Source organism: Oryctolagus cuniculus, chromosome 6, assembly GCF_964237555.1.
Source record: "Oryctolagus cuniculus chromosome 6, mOryCun1.1, whole genome shotgun sequence".
NCBI lineage: Eukaryota > Metazoa > Chordata > Mammalia > Lagomorpha > Leporidae > Oryctolagus > Oryctolagus cuniculus.
Window position 1 is genome coordinate 36831056 of NC_091437.1, and position 23997 is coordinate 36855052.

The 23997-nt window shown below is 36.6% G+C and overlaps 1 protein-coding gene across 13 annotated transcripts in view; it reads right to left on the reverse strand.

Annotated features, from left to right (window-relative positions):
* Positions 1–816: 816 nt before the first annotated feature.
* The window catches only part of CSNK1A1 (casein kinase 1 alpha 1), a 48954-nt gene continuing 25773 nt past the window's right edge, over positions 817–23997 (reverse strand). The window contains exons 4-12 of one of the 13 annotated variants that reach the window (XR_516342.4): positions 21607–21705; positions 19121–19204; positions 15604–15743; positions 14721–14799; positions 13628–13702; positions 11271–11377; positions 9790–9938; positions 6297–6562; positions 817–5604 (exon numbers count right to left, since the gene is read on the reverse strand). Coding sequence is in view for 8 of the 13 variants with exons in the window: in XM_051843282.2 (XP_051699242.1) it covers positions 8062–8096; positions 9790–9938; positions 11271–11377; positions 13628–13702; positions 14721–14799; positions 15604–15743; positions 19121–19204; positions 21607–21705 (768 nt within the window). In the remaining 5 variants the exon portion in view is untranslated. 13 annotated transcript variants of the gene reach the window in all.

The window sequence follows — 23997 nt, forward strand, 5'->3', positions numbered from 1 at the left end:
CCTGGGACAAGAAGATGTTCCTGGTTCCTGTATTGCCCTGTCACAGCCCAGACATTCCTCTAAGACCCATTAGTAGTCATAGATTCTAGGTGAGTTACTTTTACAGCTACACTGTTGCTCAGCAGTCTCATTACTTCTAAGTATGTCCTAAAAACCAGTCTAACCAGACATTTCAGCAAAGTCATCATTTTACTCCAATGTATGGTTCAAACAGACTGTCACCAGATTAGATCAATCTATAGCTAGCATTCTGCCATCTTTTGATGTTTTGAAAGTGTTATTTTTCAAATGACATGCATTTGGCATAGCAGTTAAAATGCCACTTGGCACACCCACATCTTATATAGGAATGCCTGGGTTTGAGTCCCAGCTCAGCCTCTGACCCAAGCTTCCTGCTAACGTGTACCCTGGGAGACTACAGGTGCTGGCTCAATTGCATGGGCACCTGCCACCCACATTAGAAAACCACACAGTTCTGGTGAGTAGGCCAGTCCATCTCAGATTATCCTTGGCTCATTCTAGTAATGACTTACAACAAACTGTTCTTGGTATTTCAGCAAATTTGAGGGAACATGAGCTCATTGGCTTGGGTTCTAAAGTCCTTGTGTTTCATGTTTTTAGTATAACAGATCTAAGCTTTCTATTATTATAGTATTATCTGCTTGAAACATTTAGCATTTACAATTACTGGCAATGCAAGGACTATCAGAAATATGAAAATCTCTTAAAAATAGGAAAAGCAAACCTCCAAATATCCATTTATAGGCTATACGAGCATAAGCACAACCATATGGGAGGAGATAACCAGTCTCTCCCTTCATATATATTCTTTTTTATTTTCTTGTTATACCTTCCCAAAACAGAGACATTCAACAGTAGTTAGAATGGCCATCTCCCAACATTTAAAAAAACTGCACCCCCCATTGGGTGAACAAAGTAAAGTAGTAACCTAGAGTTCAGCTGAGTAAGCCACTGTGGAGCCTTAAGTGGTGAGGTCTTCCAATTTCAGAATGATGTGTCTTCAACTTGTATCATCATTTTAGTGGAAAAACATAACTTAATTTTGGTGAAATGAGATTCATTTCCCGACAGGATTAGTAACAGCATTCACTGAATTTCACATTCTTCTTTTGTGAACTGTGAAGAAAATGAATGGTAGCTAGAAGATCAATGGGATTCCAGCTCCAGCTGCAGATGGAATGACAATATACCAGGACAAAGAGATACCTATATTTTGATTTACAAAGCTAACAGCAGTTTTAAATCTGCAACTTAATTACAGACCAACTACACCACAACCTTTTCAAATGGCAAAAATACAAAAAAGTGTTACAAAAATATCTCAGAAAAAGTGCATAGTCTAAGTGCATAGTAAATGAAAGCACTGAAAAATATCTTGCTAGAGGGAGTTCAGCTTGGAAAAGTTACCAAAGCTAAACAAATTTATTTTACACAAACTATACTCAAAAATAGCTTTATGAGACTGATTTCTGGCTAAAAGTATCAAAGGGTTTATTAGTCAAGAAACAAACACCTTAACTGACAAGGATGGTTAGAAAAGAAACAAAGAAGCTGCCTACCCCCAAAATTCAGACTTATTAAGATTTCTTCAGCATTAAGGTCCGTACTAACATTTCCCTTAACGGCAGAATGTGGTAACCATGGAATTAATTATTGCTAAAACAGTTTTGAATGAAAAAATAAAATAAAAAAAATTTAAGCCTGACACAATCTGACCAAACACATGTCAATTTACAGTTTCCAGATTTTACAAAATACCTACATTTACAGAATAGGCTCCCGGCAGCATTTTCAGACAAAAGTTCTTTTAATTTATCCTGATGTGCTATAAATGAATAAATTACACTGTTCAAAGAATTATCATCAATACATTTTCCTTTCTCTTGATTCAGAGAAAAGAGCGCGCAAGTAAGACTGAGGGAAGCGCACACAGATGATAACAGAGAGAAGCGGGTGGGGGGCTCAGGCTGGCGAGGAGGGTCAGCACTCACTTGGACCTCACACAGTGTGAAGCTCTCCAAGGGTAAGAGTCAACTGCTTAGAGCCACTTCACAAGTATTTTAAAGAAAAAACATCTTGTAGTCAAACCCTTTAATGCTTTCATTCTTATTCAAAATCAGTCCAGCTGTTAGTCAGCTGCAGCAGGAGTTACAGTACCAGGTTCTGGCAGTTGCAGTACCAGGTATTGTGCCTGCAAGTCATTAAAAAAGAAAAAAAAGGAAAGAATGCCTTTTCCCTTCAGGGGAGGAAAAAAACCAGACATTTTAAAAATTAAAAAAAAAAAAAAATCTGAGGAAGTCATACATTAAATCTAAATTAACTTTTCAAGGAATATCATGTAACAAATGGCTTGAAGTAGTCTATCAAAAAACTGGGGAGATTTTTATTTCATAGTGAGTCAGCAAGGCATTTTGTTGTTTAAAAAAAATCTCATTTCCTTACAGAAACAGTTTTTAGTTTTTAATGAACTTGTAAACAAAAAAAAAAGCTCCCATTTCAAAATAAAAACAAAATCCCAGATTGTATAGATGTTTACAGTGATTACATTTATCTAAGCAACATACATACATGTTCAGTTGTAAGATGTTAACTAAATTTCTGTGACAAATATGCTTTTTTTTTTAATACCAAGAACATTATAGAGTTAATGCAGAGTCCTAAGGATTATCTAGTAGTCACTAAGTTTTTCTTAAGTCTTCACTTTAGATGCTGTTATTTCTAGCACAGGTAAGCAGGCAGAGTCTTTCGTACGCTCAAACACTGGAATCTTTGGTTGCTACCATATCAGCTGGCTTGCAAACAAGAAGCCAACCATTTTAAGAATGTTTTAAGTGAACAACTTGCAAACCCCAGGGGTGGAAAAAACCCTAAGAATGCACAATTGTGAGAATTTACAATCATCACAACTGCGGCTGAAGACTGTTCATGCCATTCTTCTGAAATGAGATTTCAAAGCAGTATAGTTCAAAGTAAAGGATCTTAACAAAAAATTGGCATATGCACAATTTCTCCACCAATTTTTGTGTGTCAACCATTTAGTTAACTTTTCCACTTGAAAAAATGCAATAGAAAACCGGACACCATGTTTCACTACCTCAGTTAATATTCACAATTACAGCGGCTACAACTCAGGATACAGCATCACCAGTGCTGCCCAGAGCCAGTTTATAATGAAATTAAGTTCTTTACACCAAGTAAATGGTTGTCCACAACCACTGGCTAGTGTACATATGAACTAAAATTTCTAGATTTGGGGAGAAACAAATGCTGCTCCGATCATCTGCTCTGCTTCATCTGTTCCACAATTCATGCTTAGAAACCTGTCAAAAATGAGAACAGAAAAATAACATTAATATTTCAAAGCAAAAAAATTTTAAAGCTATACACAAAATAGGGAAGCTGGGTGAAACTAGGACAAAAATCACTTTATAGTGGCTCAGAGTACTTTTAATCTCTTTGAAAACCACTAGCTAAACTTTTTAAAAAGAGAAATTTGAATCTATCATGAAGACTTTTCTAGAAAGGAGTGGCATACAGTGAATTACAGCTTCTCAGCTCACAGTTCTCAAACTAAGTCACGGTAATTCCAGGAAGTACATTCTGCTCACTGCCATGTTTTAGTACCTAGAACATATTATGCATTCAAATGTTTATTGAATGAAAAATAAATTGCTGCAACAACTAGATAATATAGTTTTGATCTTATGATCCTATTAGAAGCACAAACTTTGTGCACATTATTTCTGACACTAATTAGGAATGGCAAGCTTCAATAATAATGCGTTCAAGGCATACCTATCAGAATTATTCCACCGAACCCAGATCTGAAAAGTATATGATTTCTGTGCAGAAATCCCAGAAAAGGCCGGCGCCGCGGCTCACTAGGCTAATCCTCCGCCTTGCAGCGCCGGCACACCGGGTTCTAGTCCCGGTCGGGGTGCCGGATTCTGTCCCGGTTGCCCCTCTTCCAGGCCAGCTCTCTGCTGTGGCCAGGGAGTGCCGTGGAGGATGGCCCAAGTCCTAGGGCCCTGCACCCCATGGGAGACCAGGAGAAGTACCTGGCTCCTGCCATCGGATCAGCGCTGTGCGCCGGCCGCAGCGGCCATTGGAGGGTGAACCAACGGCAAAGGAAGACCTGTCTCTCTCTCTCTCACTGTCCACTCTGCCTGTCAAAAAAAAAAAAAAAAAAAAAAAAGAAAGAAAGAAAGAAAAGAAAGAAAAAAGAAATCCCAGAAAGGCCTTTAATATTTCTTGACTTCCATTAGTTGTATTAAAGATCTTTTATCACTAAGTTGAAAGTGTAAAAATGGGATACTTTTTTGGTTTTATTTACTTCAAGTCTTCCCACTCTGTACACATTCCTCCTCTCTTCCCCTAAGGCTTCTATATAAATGCAGGTTTGAACACAAGAACATTTGTATTCAATACAGATGTGCATGCTGCAAAGAGGAGACATGCCTATCAGCAAAAATCTGAAAATGCCACTATCTTCTCTCTCCTTCAGTTTCTTTTTCTTTGAGGCATTAGTGACCCTATGCCCACTTCCAGAGCTTTATAGACAACCTAATTACGGTGAATTCTAGCCCACTTTGAACTATTTCTTCCCTTCTTTAGCACAAAACATGTTTTAGCCAATCCTTTCATTCTACATCTCAACATTTGCTGGACCACCCCCTATGGACTTCATGGGAAGCATCTATTTAACAAATGTATTACGCTAAGCCCCAAGGACAGATATGAGTGCTTTACTTCTTTACTTTTCCACAACAGAACAGGTGTCTAACAGATCTGTGTTGCCTGAGTACTAAGTTTGTAAAGATGTAAATGCTAAAAATAAAAGATGATGAAACTATTTAAATATATTATTAAGTAGGATTAGCAAGGTAAACCTCACTTAAACTTACATCAGACAATATTCTGTAATCTAATTCTAGTTTTCCAGAATAAGAAACTATACAGGTTAAGAAACTACAGATGGGCTAAACAGAAATGACAGGTATCCCATCAGGATTTAATTAAGTTTATCAGAGTTTATGTAATCACATCTTATTAATAATTTATTTTCATTTCAGCATCTTTCAAATGGAAAATCATGGTCATTAGGAAACTAAAAAGCAAGGGCAAGTTATACTGTCAGCCAAAATATCAGAAAACTTGGATCTTTAATAGGACTGCTCAGCTTTGATATTTGAGGAACTGCTGGGCCAATTAGTGACTACAATTGTTTAGGGATTGGTTAAAGGCTAGCCTAAGAGTATTCCTGGTAGGACAGAGCAGTCAAATCCAGATTTTACTCTTCAGATGGGTCAATGGTAGGATACTCTTCACAGAGGGAGCACTGTTTCTCCACGGGATTGTCCTATGCCATTAGTGCAGTTTGTTTACAAGAAACCTCAGCAGGAACACCCAGCAGATATTCGATACATTTGCTCTTCCAGCACTTAGGCATTCAGCATTCTCCTCTCCAGTGTGCTCGAGTCCTTGGATCTTCCTTTGCAGACTGGGTGGCAGCTCCTTGCTTCCAAAAGTCCAAAGAACTATTTTGACAATATTAGGTAAAATGAGAGATGAATCCCTTTGTTCCTATTAAAAAAAGGTGTGAGGGGGACACCAGTTAGGCTACTGTTACTAGGATTACTGTGATGACTTAGGAATAATAGTTACATTTAAATTTCTTTTCAAATTGTTCAAATGTGGGAGGGCAGGGGATGTTTGGTTATACAGCTAAATAGGAAGCTTCTACGTATATATCCTTCAATTTGAAACCTAAAATATATATATCTTATTTGTGAACTAACTCCAAATGCCCTTCATTTTTTAAAACAATAGAATCAGCAGCTAGTTCAAAAAGACATGCATGTAAAGTCTGTGGTGGGCTTTTGAAATTTAGGATTCTTCCATAATATAAGCAATACATAATTTTAAAAGTTATTTTGAATAAAATATTCATCATTAAGTGTCATTTATATTAACTAACTTCTCCTGTAACATGCTCATGTGGTTCTTTGGTCATACAAAATGAAACTTAAGAAAATTCTGAAACTGAGTGGCACTCTGTAAAAATTAAAGAAACACCAAAGTCACTGCAAAGCTCTCATCCCTACAGAAAACTATCAAATTGGGAAAGACAAAGGAAACATATTTATCATCACAAATGAGATGTCAATTTGAATGTAGCAGATACACATCACATCTAATCTGCACTAAAAGGCAGACTGATAATCTGAACTCTCATCTTTCCCATTATAGAACTTGTTCTGTAAGAGTTTTAATACCTGTTACAACTGATTCTTTCTTTCCCCAACTGGAAGATGGCTTGTATTACACACCACTGAGTCACACCAACACTGTACTCTTCCGGGTCTTCTGATAGTTGTAGCATAGTCCATACAACGTGACAGTTGGAAACTTTGACAGTTCCAGCAAACCTTGGAGACCGGACTTTAGATCACCACAAATGAACTCTTGGACTTTCAGCTTCAGCTCTTGCTCCGTTATTTAGTTCTTTGCCCTCCAGTTTTACTGTCCACAGTGAAAAAAGCTGACAAAAATTCAAGATTTCAGCAAGCAGATGCAGTTTTTCCTGGTACTTCTCTGGATTGAGTATATTCAGAGAAAATCAGTCTCTCCAGGTATTTTCAAGTTCTTCCCTTGTGATTTGGGTTATGTTGCTGAGTGACCAAACACATTCCTAGCAGCAACTGGTGAAGCCAGAAAAAGTTAAGCTACACATAAATGGTAGGTGAAGTCCAGTAAATACTGGAAGGTAATTTAAGGAAGATCATGGACACGGTAGGTTAACATGATGGAAAAATATTCCTGATCTCCTTTGAATGCCATCAATTTTGACATTTATCTCTATTATTATGATTATGCTTAGTATCTATGCCTGGAGGTAGTAAGCAGAAGAGTTAAGACAATGGAAGAGAATAGAATTCTATGAAGCTCTACATTTGGCTTCATGATTTCCTGAAACAATCTACCACCTCCATTCTCAACTAAAGAAATGGTGAACTTGACTGAATTTTAAATGTCCTAAAAATATTTCCTTTTCCTTTATTGTTTTTTAAGCATCTTGAAAAGTACTTTTTCAACAGTCACATACAGCTAATGAAAAGGGAATGAAAGGGATCTGGAAGTGTGTTGTCAGGTGTGAATCTTTTGTTCCTTACATAAGAGACTTTTTAAAAGATCCCTTGCACATTTCTAGGGAATTGCTGGATTAATTCCCCCTGGTAGAAATATCAGATGTATATCTTTCAAAAATAGCCATACAGAACCTATCAGTGAATGCTATTATTAGGTGTATTTTCCCAGGAACATATATTCCTATAATAGAAGTTGCAATTATGAAACTCATTTCACTGATAGGTAAGCCTCTGAAAGTACAGCTGTGAAAAACAAATAATATCATATATAAAAAAGCAAACGGAACTCTGTTGTTTGTCTTCTGTGGAGTGGCGTATTTTGGAAGAAAGCAACACCCTACTTAAAGTATCACCCTGAATTGTATCTTTTTTTTAAAAAAAATTTTATTTGTGAGGCAGAGTTACAGAGAAAGGGGGAGAGACAGAAAGAAAGGTCTTCCATCCCCTGGTTCACTCCCTAAATGGCCTCAATGGCTGGAGCTGGGTTGATCTGAAGCCAGGAGCCAGAAGCTTCTTCCAGGCCTCCCACACAGGTGCAGGGGCCCAAGCACTTGGGCCAATTTCTATTCCTTCTCAGGCCACAGCAGAGCTGGATCAGAAGAGCAGGCGGGACTAGAACTGGCACCCATATGGGATGCCGTCACTGCAGGTGGGGACTTAACCCACTATGCTACAGCACTGGCTCCTGAGCTATGTATTTTTGAAAGCATATAAAAAAGTCCAATTTTTCAGAATTACAATTCCATGTATATATAATAATTTATATGACTACATCTAAAAAGGCTATGAAATTGTTAGAATTTAAACTTACTTTTATAAAAAGTAGCTACAATACAAAATAAGGATTTAACTTAAGTTTAATTGCAACCTTTTTTTTTTTCAAGGAAACACACTAACTCAGTGGATCCAACTTCTCATCTTTAGGACCTGGATAAGGCAAAAATTATTCTTGTTTATTCAGTAAGAGACACACAGTTTACTAACAATGAAACTAGCTCAAAATAAGGTAATTCTTTTTGAAGGCTGATGAATGCCTCAAGTCAAATGTTCTAGGTCAGATGAGATTTCAATCTAATTTTAGTTCTAGAAACTACAACTTGTGATGATCCCATTATCCCAGCTAGCTTTAGGCAAAAATGGGTTTCACTGTGAGAAAAAGCAAATGTACTGTAAGCATCTAAACAAGTTCTTGGTTTAGAGCTTCTAGTTGGTAGGACCATTTCAGTGACCCTAGCTACCTACCTTTAATGAACTTTTTGGCAGAATTAGTTACACAGTAATTAAAACACTCAAAAGAGGCAATTAAGTCCCTACTGAGATGCAGAGGCAGATAATTAGTTTTCTATCCTGAGCTTAAATTTCATCATCTAAGAATACCAATTACATTAAACCTTCCCAAATTCAAAATACAAAAGGGAAGTCTATCAATTTCATTCCTAATGATAAGATGCTGGGATGAGGAGCATATCAGTTGATTACACATCAAGTACTGCTGGATTGGAATATATTTTTAAATTACAAATCATTTAAATACAACATTAGAAAACATAGAATAGATCAAAGATTAATTTATGAAAGCCAAGCTTAGACTAGAGCAACCATTCAGTAATTAAATTAGAAACTAAAAGCTGAATCTTACCTGCCCACCACTTCAAGTAGGCAGGTATTAGGAGTAAGCCTCAGAAGGAGGAAAATAAAACAAGCCATAAAAAAGGGAGACAAACTATATGGCAATAGCAATAAAAAAAATGGAGCCATGCCCAACAGTTCTACTCCTCAGAAGCACCACCAGTGCCAGAGACACCAAGTAAATAGACCAGTAGTTCAATGGCATTTGCCCCAATTATCTTCAATTGACAAGGTCTAACTGCATACTTCATGCACACTGAGCCTCTAAAGCCTGATATGTGTAACATCTTAAAAAATAAGGCCAAATACAAAGGAATCATTTTGAAAGTAAGGATTTATATAATTAAACAGTAGGTAAGAGACTAATTTCTATGACTAGGAAAGATGTATCAAGCTTTGTAGTCATTTAAGCATTTAAAGAAAGAGAAATAAGATGTTCTGCAACTGACAGACACTTTGGGGGCAATGCCACGCTCTTCAAATTAGATCAAGTTCACAATTTTCCATTTTAAGTGCTAACGCATTAACATGCAAAAAAAAAATTCTTAATACCGTTAGTCTAAAAGAAAGTCAAAATACCATGGCTAACCAGATTCATTAAAAATCAACAAGTGTTAGGTCTAGGATTTTGGATTGATTGATTATACCACATTCCCAACACCAAATGTTTACTTTGGAAAAGGGTTAATGAATGAGTAAAAAAGATGCAGTTGTTAAAAATGACCCAAAATCCCAAGAGAAATGATATAATATACACACATATATGTATATACAAATACATATACATATATATATGAACAAGGACATTTGGGTTTAAAGTTAGTAGTCAAATTTTCCAAGGACGTCTTTTTTTTTTTTTTTTTAAACATACAGCCAAATTCTTATGTTTTAAAACCACCTCCTTGATCTAACACTGTTAGAAATAAATGAATTACCCAAATTTGTATTCAATTTTTTTCCCTGTAACGTCACTTGGTTCTTGGCTACTAACCTTTCATGTTACTCTTGGTTTTGTCAGTTTGCTTGCCTGTGGGGGTTTGGGCCTGCTGACCCTGCCCACTGGAAGATGCTGCCTGCTGTGCTGCTTTCTGCTTTAACATTGTCCAATCAAATGTGTAGTCATATTGGTGGTTCAGGGTCCTGAAAGACATAAAATTAAGCAAGTTAAGCCTTCAGTAACAAAGTGTAGTTGATATTTTAGTGGCTTTCCAAGACTGTCAAAGGCATTTTACAATAGGACTATCTCCTCTTTAGTTTGGCAGCTCCTAAAAGATTTCTCCCCATATACATTTCTAACTGTTCAGTGAAGTAATTCTACTTTTTACATATCATGATTATGAGGAAATGATTTCAACACTCTGGTCTACTGTATCAGATAATATATATGGTAAAGCTGCTGCCTGCAGTGCCAGCATCCCATATGGGCACCAGTTCAAGTCCCAGCTGCTCCACTTCTGATACATCTCTCTGCTATGGCCTGGGAAAGCAGTGGAAGATGGCCCAAGTCCTTGGGCCCCTGCACATCGGAGACCCAGAAGCTCCTGGCTCCTGGCTTCAGATCGGCGAAGCTCAAGTTGTTGCGGCCAACTGCGGGATGAAACAGCAGATGGAAGACCTCTCTTTCTCTCTACCTCTCGTTCTCTGTGTATCTACCTCTCCTTCTCTGACTTTCAAATAAATAAATAAATCTTAAAAAAAAAAAAAAAAAGTAAGAGTAGGTATGGAACTACAAGTTTGGAAAGACTTTTCTGGGGGCTAAGAGGTTAACCTTAATTCTTACACTTCCACTAAGAGCTTGAGCCACATATGTCAAAGGAAATCTAGCTTGGGGCTGTCTCCATACTATGACAGATTTACCATAACAAGTATTTTAAATACTTTTTAAAAATTTGGTACTTAACAGAGTTCTGCTCTGTGCCAAAGTTGGATAGTTAGTTCTTTGGTACACTGACTGCCACATCTAATATGAGTTCCAATTTTTTAGGAAAAATTAGACTGTTTATCAACCCCAAACTCATATAATCTCAAGTACATTTGTACTACAGATTGATTTTTGGTCCTTCTTTACTTTAGCTCATTATAAAAGAAATAAGTTTAATGGATTTAAATAATTTCCTCACTGGCATTTCAGTCTCAAAAGCACCATAAAAACCTACCTCAGGGGCAGGTATTATGGTGAAGTGGGTGATAACAGCATCCCCTACCAGAGTGCTACCTCCAGTCCTGGCTGCTTTGCTTCCTTCCAGTCCAAGTATCTGGGCCCCTGACACCCACATGGGAGACCTGGATGGAATAACTGGCTCCTGGCTTCGGCCTGGTCCAGAACATTCTCTTGTGGCCAATGGGACAGTGAATCAGATGGAAGATTGTGTGTGTGTGTATGTGTGTGTGCACGCACGCAAGTGAATGCATGTGTCACTCTGCCTTTCAAATAAAATAAATATTTTTAAAGGAATAAGAAAGAAAACCTACCTGAAAAGGATGCGGAATAGCTGCCTCAGATACATGTAATCCGGGGCTTCCTCAAAGCGCAGCCCACGACAATAGTTTAAGTACATGGCAAACTCCGCAGGAAACCCCTATAGGCCCAAATAACACAAAAATTTTAAGATAGGAAAATAAATGTATTGAAATATAGTTAAAAATGTATGAGTATTTTTTACTAATTTGTAGGAAGCTATGAATTAGAATAATTTTGAGTTGGTTTCTTCATAAATTCAAACAAAATCTCATCCTCCTCATTCCATACTGTGCAATATCATCTTACACTGGTAGGGGAAATAAATACTCTTTTCCTTCAGCACTTATATTCTTTATTAAGTCAGATATCCCACCTATTAATTTACTATATATTATCAACATTTAATAACTTGATGGTAATAACAAACAAGTATCAAAAAGGACATGTGTTTGGAACAGGACAAGAAACGAACACTTTCTTCTACCTAATAATATTCCTTCTTTTTATAAATATTAGTACATTCTGTTTAAACAAAAAAAGTAGGATCACCAGGATTGTAGCCTTACAAAACAACCACTACTAAACACAGGGGCCGGCACTGTGGTATAATGGGTAAAGCTGCCGCCTGCAATGCCAGCATCCCAAATGGGTGCAGGTTCAAGTCTCGGCTGTTCCATTTCCAATCCAGCTTCTGCTATGTTATGGCCTCGGAAAGCAACAGAAGATGGCCCAAGTCCTTGGACCCCCGCACCTGCGTGGGAGACCCAGAAGAAGCTCCTGGCTCCGGATTAGTGCAGCTCTGGCCATTGCAGCCAATTGGGAAGTGAACCAGAGGATGGAAGACCTCTCTTTCTCTGTCTCTCTAACTCTTTCAAATAAATAAATAAAACTTAAAAACAAACCCATACCATTTATGATATATAATTCAATGCTGCTTCTTATAAATATATTGCCTTTCTTTGCTGTTTATGCAACTGTTATTACATTGTATATATATTATGCAGTTTTCCACTAATATATTCCAAGTATCCTTATGTTATTTTTGATCTCTTCATTAACTTCTGACAGACCACATAACAGGCTACCTAGTTAGTACCTAGTTAGCAGCCCTAGCTGCTCCACTTCTGATCTAGCTCCCTAATGTACCTGGAAAAGGCAGTGGAAAGTGGCCCAAGGGTTTGGGGAGACCCACAAAAGTTGGAATCCCTGCTCAGGCTTCTGCCAGCCCATCCCCAACTGTTTTATTTGGGAAGTGAACCAGCAGATGAGGATCTGTCTCTCCCTGTCACACTGCCTTTCAAACAAATAATAAATCAATCTTCAAAAAATATTAACAAAAATGTATTTGGGTAGATTACGTGTACATAATTATTCATGAATCTAAGCTGTATTTTGTAATTTAAAGTAAGACAAAGACATTCAGAAAGTATCACAATCTGCTAACCATCTCCTCTATTGCAGACATGTAGAAAAGGGGAAAGTTAATTCTCAGATGGGGACACAAGACACCCCATTTTCCCACTCCACAAAGTCCATTTTTACTCCCATTATTCTCTCCATTCTATCACTCAGCCACTTACCTAGACTATATATTATTTTCTAATTAATTTTAGGTATGCAATTCTTGTCTCAAGACCATATGACCTTCTTTCTATGAAAATCATGATTTATCATGACACAAAAGCCTCTCCATTTTAAACCTGCCTTTCTTTGAAGTTTGAGATTTCACTTATGAGCTCAACTCAAACTGTCTTCTATAATTTCTCTATTGTTGGACAATAGCTTTTTTGCATTGCTCCAATTTTTCTGCCTGTTGCTGTATTCCTTGAATATAATAACTGCTGATATCCATTCTTTCCAGGCATTAGTTTAGGGATAAGAAAAATATTTCTTCATTTTTCTCACAGATTCATGAGGTTCTATTAGAAAAGTTTACTTGCCCTGTTAATCAATCTTCCTCCCTCCCTCCCTTTTTCTTTTTTTTTTTTTTCACCAAATCAGAAAGTACAAGCAAACCAGAAAATAAACACTGGTATGCTACTCAGGGGGGAGACCTGGACTGATTTCTGGCCTCCCAGTTTCTGCCCAGCACATTCTAACCCAGTCCCAACAGTTGGGGTATTTGGGAATTGAACCGAGGAATGGGAGGTCTCTGTCACTCTTCTCTTTGCCTCCCAATGCATGCATGTGTGTGGGGGGTGCCACTGTTATTTTATATTCAAGCCAATGCCACAATAAAACTATTTTGAATAATCAAATTGTAAATTTAAAATGGCAAATAGCTGCCAAGTAGAATGTTTAAGTTATATGGCTGATAAGTAAAATATAATTTTTGTACTTGGATAATTTACATTTATTTAATACTTACCTTACATAAAACTTCAACAGGAGTGGACATCTTCTTTTCGCTAATCTTCTCGTATTTTTGTTTCTTTGTTGCAGCCTTAGAATCAAAACACACATACATAACAGGTATTAGTGAGAAAAACCTTAGTAGCAGAACACACTAGATATATAAATGTATACTTGGAGATTGATTCAAAAGAAACCTTAAACTACGATGCATCTAAAAATTTTTCATAAGCCATCAGTTTACTCTTGAAGTGAGTTTTTTCCACAAAAACCCAACTTAGCATTAAGAAAGAGTGAGCTAATAGTGACATAAAGATGAAGGATTTAAGTAAAAATGGGCGGGGTTCAAATTTGAAAAGCTTCCTCCGCTGCACTCCTGGGCTATAGCAGAGAGCTGGCTTGGAAGAGGGGCAACCTGGATAGAATCCGGCGCCCTGACCGGGACTAGAACCCGGTGTGCCGGCGCCGCAAGGCAGAGGATTAGCCTATTGAGCCGCAGCGCCAGCAAATTTGAAAAGCATTTTAACCCACATTCAACACCAGGGCCAAGGTATAAATGGGGTCACACACAAACAAAAACATGCCTATCATTTAGTGACATTAATAATTAACTAGAGCTAAAGTTAATTGTTTAAGTCAAAATTATTTTTCCAATATCAAAATATTCATATTGGATAAAGTTACTCATGTAAGCACTGAGTGCACTGATTAATTTAGTTGTTCAGCAAATAGGTTGTCTTTTTCCTTTAAAATCAAAATGTTAGAATAACTGCAAAATATTTCTATGATCATTAGACAAATAGGTCCGACTACACATTTTAAATGCAATGGCAACAAATTAAATGAGTCCCTTTCTTCACCTATGTCAACTTTCAACTATCTAACACTAGTGATTATCAATTTGTACTGACTTACTGTCTCAATAGAGACAGTCAACTTCCATTAATTAAGTGCTCACTGGACAGGTTATTTTTTTCTATTTTCCCAAATGAAAGATCGAAATAAATTACAGTTTGTTTGATCTTAGATATGATAGAGACCTTAACGGGCATCTTCCCCAATATTTATTTCTCTTAGAAAACATAACTGGTAATTTGAGTCTGATTTACCTTTAGTCCTTGCCACGGCAGGCTGGTTCTATTAAAATACATCAAAACATATCCTAATGACTCCATGTCATCTCGGCGGCTAGAAAAACAGAACATTATTTTATGAACTGGAACTACTGCTGTAAAAGATAAGTTTATTCTGGTACAAAAACATTAAAAAAAAAAAACCGTCATGCATAAGAAGTCCTCAAAAAGTTCATGAAAAAAAAAACAAAACAAAACAAAAACTTCTCTGGGTTTCCCACTTGGGTGCAGGGGCCCAAGTATTTGGGCCATCTTCTACTGCTTTCTCAGGCCACAGCAAAGAGGTAGATTGGAAAATGAGCTGCTGCGACAGGAACTGGAGCCCATATAGAATACCAGCACTGCACACAAAGGCTTGGCCCACTATGCCACAATACCAGCCCCTAAAACAATCTTTTAATTCTATTTTTCCATAAATGTTTTGAAGTATGCTCATACAATTTAATAAAGAACAAAATTAATTTAAACAATTCTTTAAATGAGGTCAATGAAAACTGAAAATCAAGTAGCAGAACACTTTTACAAGTGTTCTTTGTACTTGTACTTTTTTTCATAATACTCATTTTTTGAAGACCTTCTATATTCCTGCGTAAAACTGAACTTTCATTATTAAAATATGATTCTAATTTTCTATCATGTAATATTTTCTCCTCAAGAGATAAAGAAAACAATAAACTTCATGTTAACTGGCTTCTGTGTACCCTTAAAGCAGCAAGTAAAACAATTAAATAAGCATCTTTCAAATCCTCAACCAAGAGACATGCTTCAACAACAACAAAAAACCTAATCAAAATATTTCAGAAATCGACTAATGGCTTGTTATGGATTGGATAAGCCTATCATAAATTTTAAAACTCACCTCTGTTCAATACCAAGATGTGCATTGATGCTAGCATATCGGGCAGTGCCAGTGAGGTTTTTATCTTCTCTATATGGTATGTGTTGCCTTGTTCTGTTGTCTCTGTACTTTTTGGCCAAACCAAAATCAATAAGGAATAACTTTAAAAGAGAAATAAAAGGACATTAGGTTTCCAGCCTTGTCCAAATAAAACTGTTCCTTATTTATTAAATGGTATCTATTCTATGTATTCTACCACATTAGAACAAAGAATCCTAAGTGGAACAGGTAATGAACAGACAATACCCCAATAAGCTTTTACTAGAGCTCATCAATAAATCCAGTTTAAAAAATATCATTAAAGCCTTCTAGTTTCTTTTTCATCTGCACAATTTCACAGGCCCAGTTCCTTATATTCTCAGGAGCCTGGCTTTATCAAATAAGTGGAGAAATCCATACATGAGCTGTCAATTGTGTCTTTTGGTCATTATGAAACCTGACATCCTGTTACTACTGCTAAATAACCATGGAGTTTCAAAATCTAGACATTAAGTTTTCTGGAAGTCTTTCCTCCTACAAAAGCCACTCTTCAGCATGCCAGCAGAATGCTCATTATCTAAAATAAGACAACCCTGAAAGTGATACTGCCAATAAAACCAAGCCTTTGTCTTACCCCCACCCCCACCCCAAAAAAGAAAGAAAGAAAAAAAAAAGCCTTTCCTAAAGACACATGCATTATATTCTGTTACTTCACACTGACATTACACATGTGATCAGGCTAAACTTCTGGAAAATGTAACAAGTTGATCTAAAAAATCTAAAAACGAAAACAAAAAAAAAAAACACTCAGCATTCAAAGCAAGGCAGTTTACCATTAGCAGTTTAAAAGAGCTAACTAAAAAGAAAACTAGTATTCTAAAACAAAAGAATGTTTAGTGTTATTTTGTTTAAATGGTACCCAGGGAATAAGGCACTCATTTATAATGTAGCTGATTTTCCTAAGTAATTCAAGTTTATTCTCCAAAATTAAATTTTAAAAGAAAAAAAATCCCTATTTTTAATGGAAAAAATCCAAAATACATCAACATTTACTTAATTCATAAAGCAAAATAATAATCTTTTAAAATCTTGACCAAAAATCACTTGTACTAACACTGCAACAAAGTTGTATGTGCCAAGATTATTGTGCCAGGCAGGTCTAGGTGCCTTATGCTACATAGTTCTATTATTCTTTTCTGGTTATGCCTAACTTTTATATTTCTTTTCATTAGGCTATTGGGTCCCTTCTGCCACAATGTGTAATTTCACTAACCCATTAGGGCCTGTGTTAAAAATAAATACAGTGAGTTACTGATTTAGGTTGAAAAGATCTGACCAATTGTCTCTTTTAGGAGGACGAATAATATCTATTTCCATCAGGGTGTAACCTATTCTCAGTTATACTCTGGATAGTAAGGATATCAGCATTTGAGCTTCTGTTACATGTCAACAATTAGATAGTTATTTTCATTTGGTCTACCACAAAACACTGAAGATTAAATTATTAGTAAAATGTAATTGAAAGATGAAGACTCTGTAAGTAATAAGATTAAATTTCTTTCCTAAACAATCCAGTTATCATAGGAGTAAGGGAAAGTCAGTCTTACACAAAACATTAAAGGTTCACATTGTAAATTTTTCTATATGAAAACCAGTTCAGTACATGAAATATTAAAATGAGCAAAATACATTTCTGGTTAAGCAAAACAAAAATTATAAGTGCAGCAGATTCATAGTGAAAAAGAAAATATGGGAAAAATAAACACAAAAAGACATTCAGCCTTTCTGGGATTTTTTTTAAAATGGAGAGTAATTGGTAAAATTTCCTCTAGGGGTATTTTCTGAGATTGCTTCCTCTAGCACATCAAAATAGAAAAAAGGAACAGTTCTGACACAATTCTGATAGTTTCATTTATGTCTAACTCTACCTTCATTAGCTCCATCTGCAACTCAAATACCAGACACTTTCTCACAGCCAAAGACAGCTTTACAGAAACTCAGCATTCAATAGAGAATCATTTCCTTCCAAAACTAAGGGAGGAAACATTATTTTAAAAAAATTAAAAATATGTCAAGACTACCTTCTTATATCTCAATCTTTAATATAAAAACAAAAAACTGCAAATTAATCAACTTTAAATTTTCTCTTCTCCTTATATAAATACCATTGCTGAAGAAAGGTATTCTGTTTTCAGCAAACAATTCAAATAGTAAAAATAGTAAAATAGTAAAAATCTCTTGGTAAAGCTTCTTTAGTTTTCTGTATGCTTTCAACAACAAACAAATGCCAATATGTAATGATACCAAGGATACAAACAGCCATAGATTTGTAAAAGGCAGAATCAAATGAGAAAAAGACAGTATCACATAAGCAAAAGAAAAACAATTTTATAAGCTTCCATATGCAGACAAAGGTGAAATCTTTGGTGGGTCAAGCTACTTTTCTGTGGATTTTTTAACTAACTTGTAAGTAAAATCTGTGCATGTTTGAAAGAATATATATAGCCTGCCTGCTCTTCAAAGGCATATGGAAATAGTTCATGTTTAATAAACTAGGGATGATTTATTCAGCAGAGGTAAATTTTCTTCAGAAACACTATTGCTAATGTTAGATTGTACTACTAGGAACAATTTTCCTCCTAACCAGGGGTTACATTGCCTTTCTCTTGACCAAAATTTGCAGGATCCCTTAAAACCTTACTAATCTGTATATACAGAAAGAAACAATTTAACATTTCAATCCATCATTAAATGATGTGTGAATGAATAGGTAAAGAAAAATGTAAAGGACCCCATTAAAAATTTTTTTCTTGTAATGTGTACCTAGCTAGCCAAAAGCTAACTCATATTATGCACTCATCCATCTTTCAAATTACAAATGGTAATTACCATTTAGCTTGGTAAGTGCTTATATTATTATGCTGTTATATTGCTAAGAATGCACTGTTTTCTAGTTTCAGAGCATATGCATTTGGAGGAAGCTAACAATTCAGACTGAGATAAATCAATTCTAGAAACACTAGATCTGAAATCTGATCTACACTTACCTGAAGTTCATTAGGGAAGGGGAAGAGAGGTGAGGCACAATATGTTCATTTTACAGCACTGATGCAACTGAATTTCCGTGTATTAAGTTCTGTAACTCCAAATACATTTTTAAAAACTAAACAAGCTATCTCAAAGTTACTATTAGATAAAGCATTTCAATACTAGACCAACATAGCATATCCTCATATGGATGTTAGAGATCTAAACATAATATCCTATTTTCATTTAGATTTTCTCTAAATTTACAAGTTTTAAGCAAAAGCCACAAAGAAACATCTTAGTAATGTTATGTTTGCCAAGTATGTCTGAATAATGCCAACGTAAGAGGTGCTCGAGCAAGATCTACATTCTCCAGAAATAAAAACAAAACAAAAATAATCAAAATAAAACAATAAAAAAGAAAAAGCACATGAATTTGGGATTGAGGTTGGAATAGGAGACAGTTTCAGACCTGGTTTAATCCTGAGAAAGATGGGTCCTGAGAAGTACTAACAGTCATGCTTCTTTTCCTCTTCCCCACTGGAGATTCTAAACACTAAACAGACAATAGAGGGTGGCAGTGCATCAAACAGTATTGCTTACATTGCAACAATGGCCGGCGCAGACAGGCAACACCGAGGCATTAGAGAAAGAACAGGGTAGCCAAATGCCATCCTTCTTCCACCAAGCACTGTAGCTTCTCAGTTTTCCAAATAGGAATCACATGCTTAAGAACATTTCAATTCTGGAGAATACTCAGGTATTTTAATGCCACTATATTGTGTCACTGCCTGAAACAGGGATAGCAATGGTGACATTTGGCTCTTTTATAAACAAAAATGGGGAATTTAGAGCTGTAATCTTTGGTTACCACAATCTGCCCTTCCCCCAAAAAAAAGATTGTATAGGGGAAAAAAATCTTCAGTAAGGAAGAGGTAGAAGGCATTTAGTCACCTTAAAATTTATTTTCATAAGCATGCAGGGCTGATTACTGGAAGAGATGAACAAATTCACTAAGATTGGAGTGGCTACTCCTAAGTATCAAATTCAGAACAATTTTCCAAATTAAGAAATTTATTAAAAATTGACCTCAAAAGCCCCCAAAATCTTCCTCCCCGCAATGAATAAAACTCCTGGAACAAGCTGACAAAAAAAAAAAAAATCCAGTCTTATCTAACTGACATTTTTCCAGCTACAATACAGAAAACACTAAAAGCCAAGTACATAAACAAAACGCTAAAATATTCAACAGCAACACTGAGTATCTGAATCGTAAATAAGACACTTCATTTCCACCTCAGGGACTCTCTGAAACTCTAACGGGCAAAACGGCTCCACAAAAATCCCAAAATTCTTCTTATTACCTGTAAGGAGGATATAGATCCTAAAAAGTTTTTCACCACTGGGTAACTAGGACTTCCTATTAAACACAACTACATGATTAACAAGCTATCCTTGGGGGGGGGGGGGGGGACAAAAAACAACAACAAAAAAACCTGAGGTGTTTATTATCTAGGCCATCATCTAAATTTAAAGCAAAAATCATGTACTGCATGGTAAACATGCAGAACAGGGATCATATGGTAATATAGGGTCTTTTGGGATAAGCAAATGATTGAGAAATGGCCAAAGATTAGAGTCAAACTGACAAAATTGTCCCCCACCCAAAAGTAAGATCAGTAATTTTTTCAATTAAATTACCAGGTTTTGACCATGACAATCAAGAACCTGGATACTTCAAAATCTCAAAAATGTATTTGGGAATGACAAATCATATGTAGATTAAACATATTTCATTATTTAAAGCTCAATGAAAAAATTTATTTTCCTAAAACTTGATCAACATTAATAACTCACACATTTACAAATAACAGATTCTAATGGTATTGTCTCCAAGTTGGCATTCATACAGGCAAACACAGGTAAACATTTACATCTAGACCTAAAGCACCAAACATTCCCTAGAAAGTTCCATGAAACAAATGGGAATCTTCCTTCCAAAAACAAAAGGAAAAAACCAAAAAAAAACAAAAAAACAAAAAACCAAAAAAAAAACAAAAAAGCCCCCAGGTTGTCCTGAAGTTGAGAATTTCTATCAGATCATCAGATTATAACATGCTTAAGTGCACTGCCAATGCTGCCTGTCTGCCCGAGCTCAACATTCAATCAATAAAGAAAGCAATTCACTCATAAAACTAATCATTGAAGAAAAAATTTCAGCACAATTATTTTCTAACTTCAATCATGCGTCACTAGCTAAAACCCATCACCCCATAAATTGAACCATTCTCAGAAACCCCAGAGAACACGAGTTTTGTTGTATGAATGTTCATTTCACTTGTCTATTTTTTTCTTTAAAAAGGGGGAGGAAGGATGGAGAATTCACCCAACTTGACACCCAAATAAGAAACTGTCAACTACTTTTCAAACAAGCCCAAAAGTTATCCTTTTAAATACACAAATTCAAGGACTGAAGAATTCTCAGTATCAATCATGCTCAATCAGCAAATGTTAACGTCATGGTGACAGATGGGTCAGTGGTTCCCACACTGGCACAAGCACATGTATTACAAAAACCCACACTTCAGAGCAAAAGGTTAAAATCTGATTTTAAGCATTCAGGAAGAAAAGTACATGGGGTCTTTCACTATTCAAGTGAATCAAAAATAGATACAATTGTTCTTCAGTTAAATAACAGACAATTACAGTTCATTACAAAGACCTTGGAATTTTACATTCCCATATAGATAAGAACTTTGGTTGGGTAAGTTGGAGAAAATTTATTTTAAGTTACTAAGTTAATACAGTTAGCTGATTAACCTTCTAGCACAATCTTATAAAGCAATTATCAACAGCAAGTTCAATTTCTATGGCTTTTTAAAGGCTGGAAATTTATCAAAGCAATTCCTGTGGATATCTTACTCTTTGTTCTTTTCATGCAAAGATCATTTGACTAACCTTATTACAGTGACGACCAATACCCATTAGGAAGTTATCTGGCTTAATGTCTCTGTGTATAAAATTCTTCGTATGCACATATTCAATTCTACTGATCATCTGGAAAAAAAAAAAAGAGGGAAGAGGCAACTGAGTTAAGTAATAAAAGAAAGCAACATGTTAAGTATTTCAGGATCTCACTTATTTGGAGTTCACAAAGACAGTGTTAGAAAAAAGTAAATGGAGAGCTGGCACCGCGGCTCACTAGGCTAATCCTCCACCTGCAGGTGCCGGCACCCCGGTTTCTAGTCCCGGTCAGGGCACTGGATTCTGTCCCGGTTGCTACTCTTCAGCCACCTTCTGCTTTCTCTAGGCCATTATTAGGGAGCCGGATTAAAAGTGGAGCAGCTGGGACACAAATCAGCACCCATACCCATATGAAATGGCAGCATTAAAGAAAGCAGCCTTATCTATTAATACACAATGTAATAGCTACATTCTATGAGATACAGTTTCACTATTATTCCACTAAACACAGTATTAGGGTACTTTAAAAGTTCATAGGAAACGGAATTAAAAGATAAGTTTATTTTGGTTCAAAAAAATGGAAATCCATGCATACAACTTATCTTCAAAACGTTCATGAAAAACATGTGCTTGGATTTAAACAATTTTTTTGCAGCCAGAATAAGCACTGTAGAGCAGTGGGTTAAGCCACTGCTTTACTTTTTTTTTTTAAAGGTTTATTTATGTATTTTAAAAGGCAGAGTTACAGAGAGGCAGAGGCAGAGGCAGAGAAAGAGGTCTTCCATCTGCTGGTTCACCCCCGAGATGGCCCCAACAACCAGAGCTGCGCCCATCTGAAGCCAGGAGCCAGGAGCTTCTTTCAGGTCTCCCATGCAGGTGCAGGAGTCCAAGGACTCGGGCCATCTTCTACTAAGCAGAAGGCCATAGCAGAGCTGGATTGGAAGTGCAGCAGCTGGGACTTGATGCAGGCACTGGAGGCGGCGGCTTTACCCAATCAACCACAAGCCAGCCCCAACGCTTTACTTCTGATCCAGCTTCCTGCTAATGTGTCTGGGAAGGCTGTGGAAGACGGCCAAGTACTTGGACCTCTGCCGCCCATGTGGGAGACTAGGATGGAGTTCCTGACTCCTGGCTGCAGCATGGGCCAGTCCTGGCCATTGAGGCCACTGGGGGAATGAACTCGTAAGATGCAAATCCTCGCCCTGCCACTCTTTCAAATAAGAATATAAATCTTTATAAGAATTATTTCTTGCAAACTTTTAAAAATTTGTTTACTTGAAAGGCAGAGAGCCAGACAGTGATCTCTCATCTGCTAGTTCAACTCCTCAAATGTCCAAGATAGCTGGGGCTGGGCCAGGCCAAAGCCAAGTCTCCCTCATGGGTGGCAGGGACCAAACTATTATTGGCTTACCAAAGTGTACATTAACAGAAAAGGTGGAATTAAGCGCAGAGCCAAGATTTGAACCCAGGTGCTCCAATATGGGATGCAGCATGCCCAAGAGGCATCTTAACTGCTATGCCCCAACATTTATCCTTTATTTCCATTTTCCATCAATTTTTTGAAGTATTCTTACATAATCATTGTTTATTTTTTCTCTACTGTAAACAATAAATATTACTACCAGTGTTTCCTTACCTACTGATGCTTTTATTTAATGGGCTATAAATACCACATAATTATAGTGAGAAGGGGTTTCATGAAGGGAATGTGTATTTTTCATTGATAATGTCAGACTATCTTTCAAAACCGTCTATAAAATTCTAATTTCCAACAGTAGTATATCAAAGTATTGTTTATCTTTTTTTAAAGTTTTTTTCTTTTTCTATTGTAATTAGTTGCTATTTGGTGATAACTGTTACTTTTAAAAAAAGATTTTATTTATTTATTTGAGGGGTAGAGTTACAGTCAGTGAGAGGACGAGACAGAGACAAAGGTCCTCCTCCCGTTGGTTCACTCCCTAGTTGGCTGCAAGGGCAGGAGCTGTGCCAATCCAAAGCCAGGACCCAGGAGCTTCTTCCTGGTCTCCCACGCGGGTGCAAGGGCCCAAGCACTTGGGCCATCTTCTACTGCTTCCCCAGGCTACAGCAGAGAGCTGGATTGGAAGAGGAATAGCCGGGACTAGAACTGGCATCCATATGGGATGCCAGCACCACAGGCAAAGTATTAACCTACTGTGCCACGAGTGCCAGCCCCTCAAAGTATTCTTTTTCAAACAAGCAAAGTTATTTTAGCTCTTCCTAAATTTTGCCATTTTGATAGGTAGGTCTATCCTTTTCTTGTCAACTTTTAGGAGTTCTCTGTATACCACAGGTAATCTTTTGTTTGTTATATAGATTTAAACTTTAAAAAAATTCTTTTTTGACTACTTATGGCATCTGTTTTAT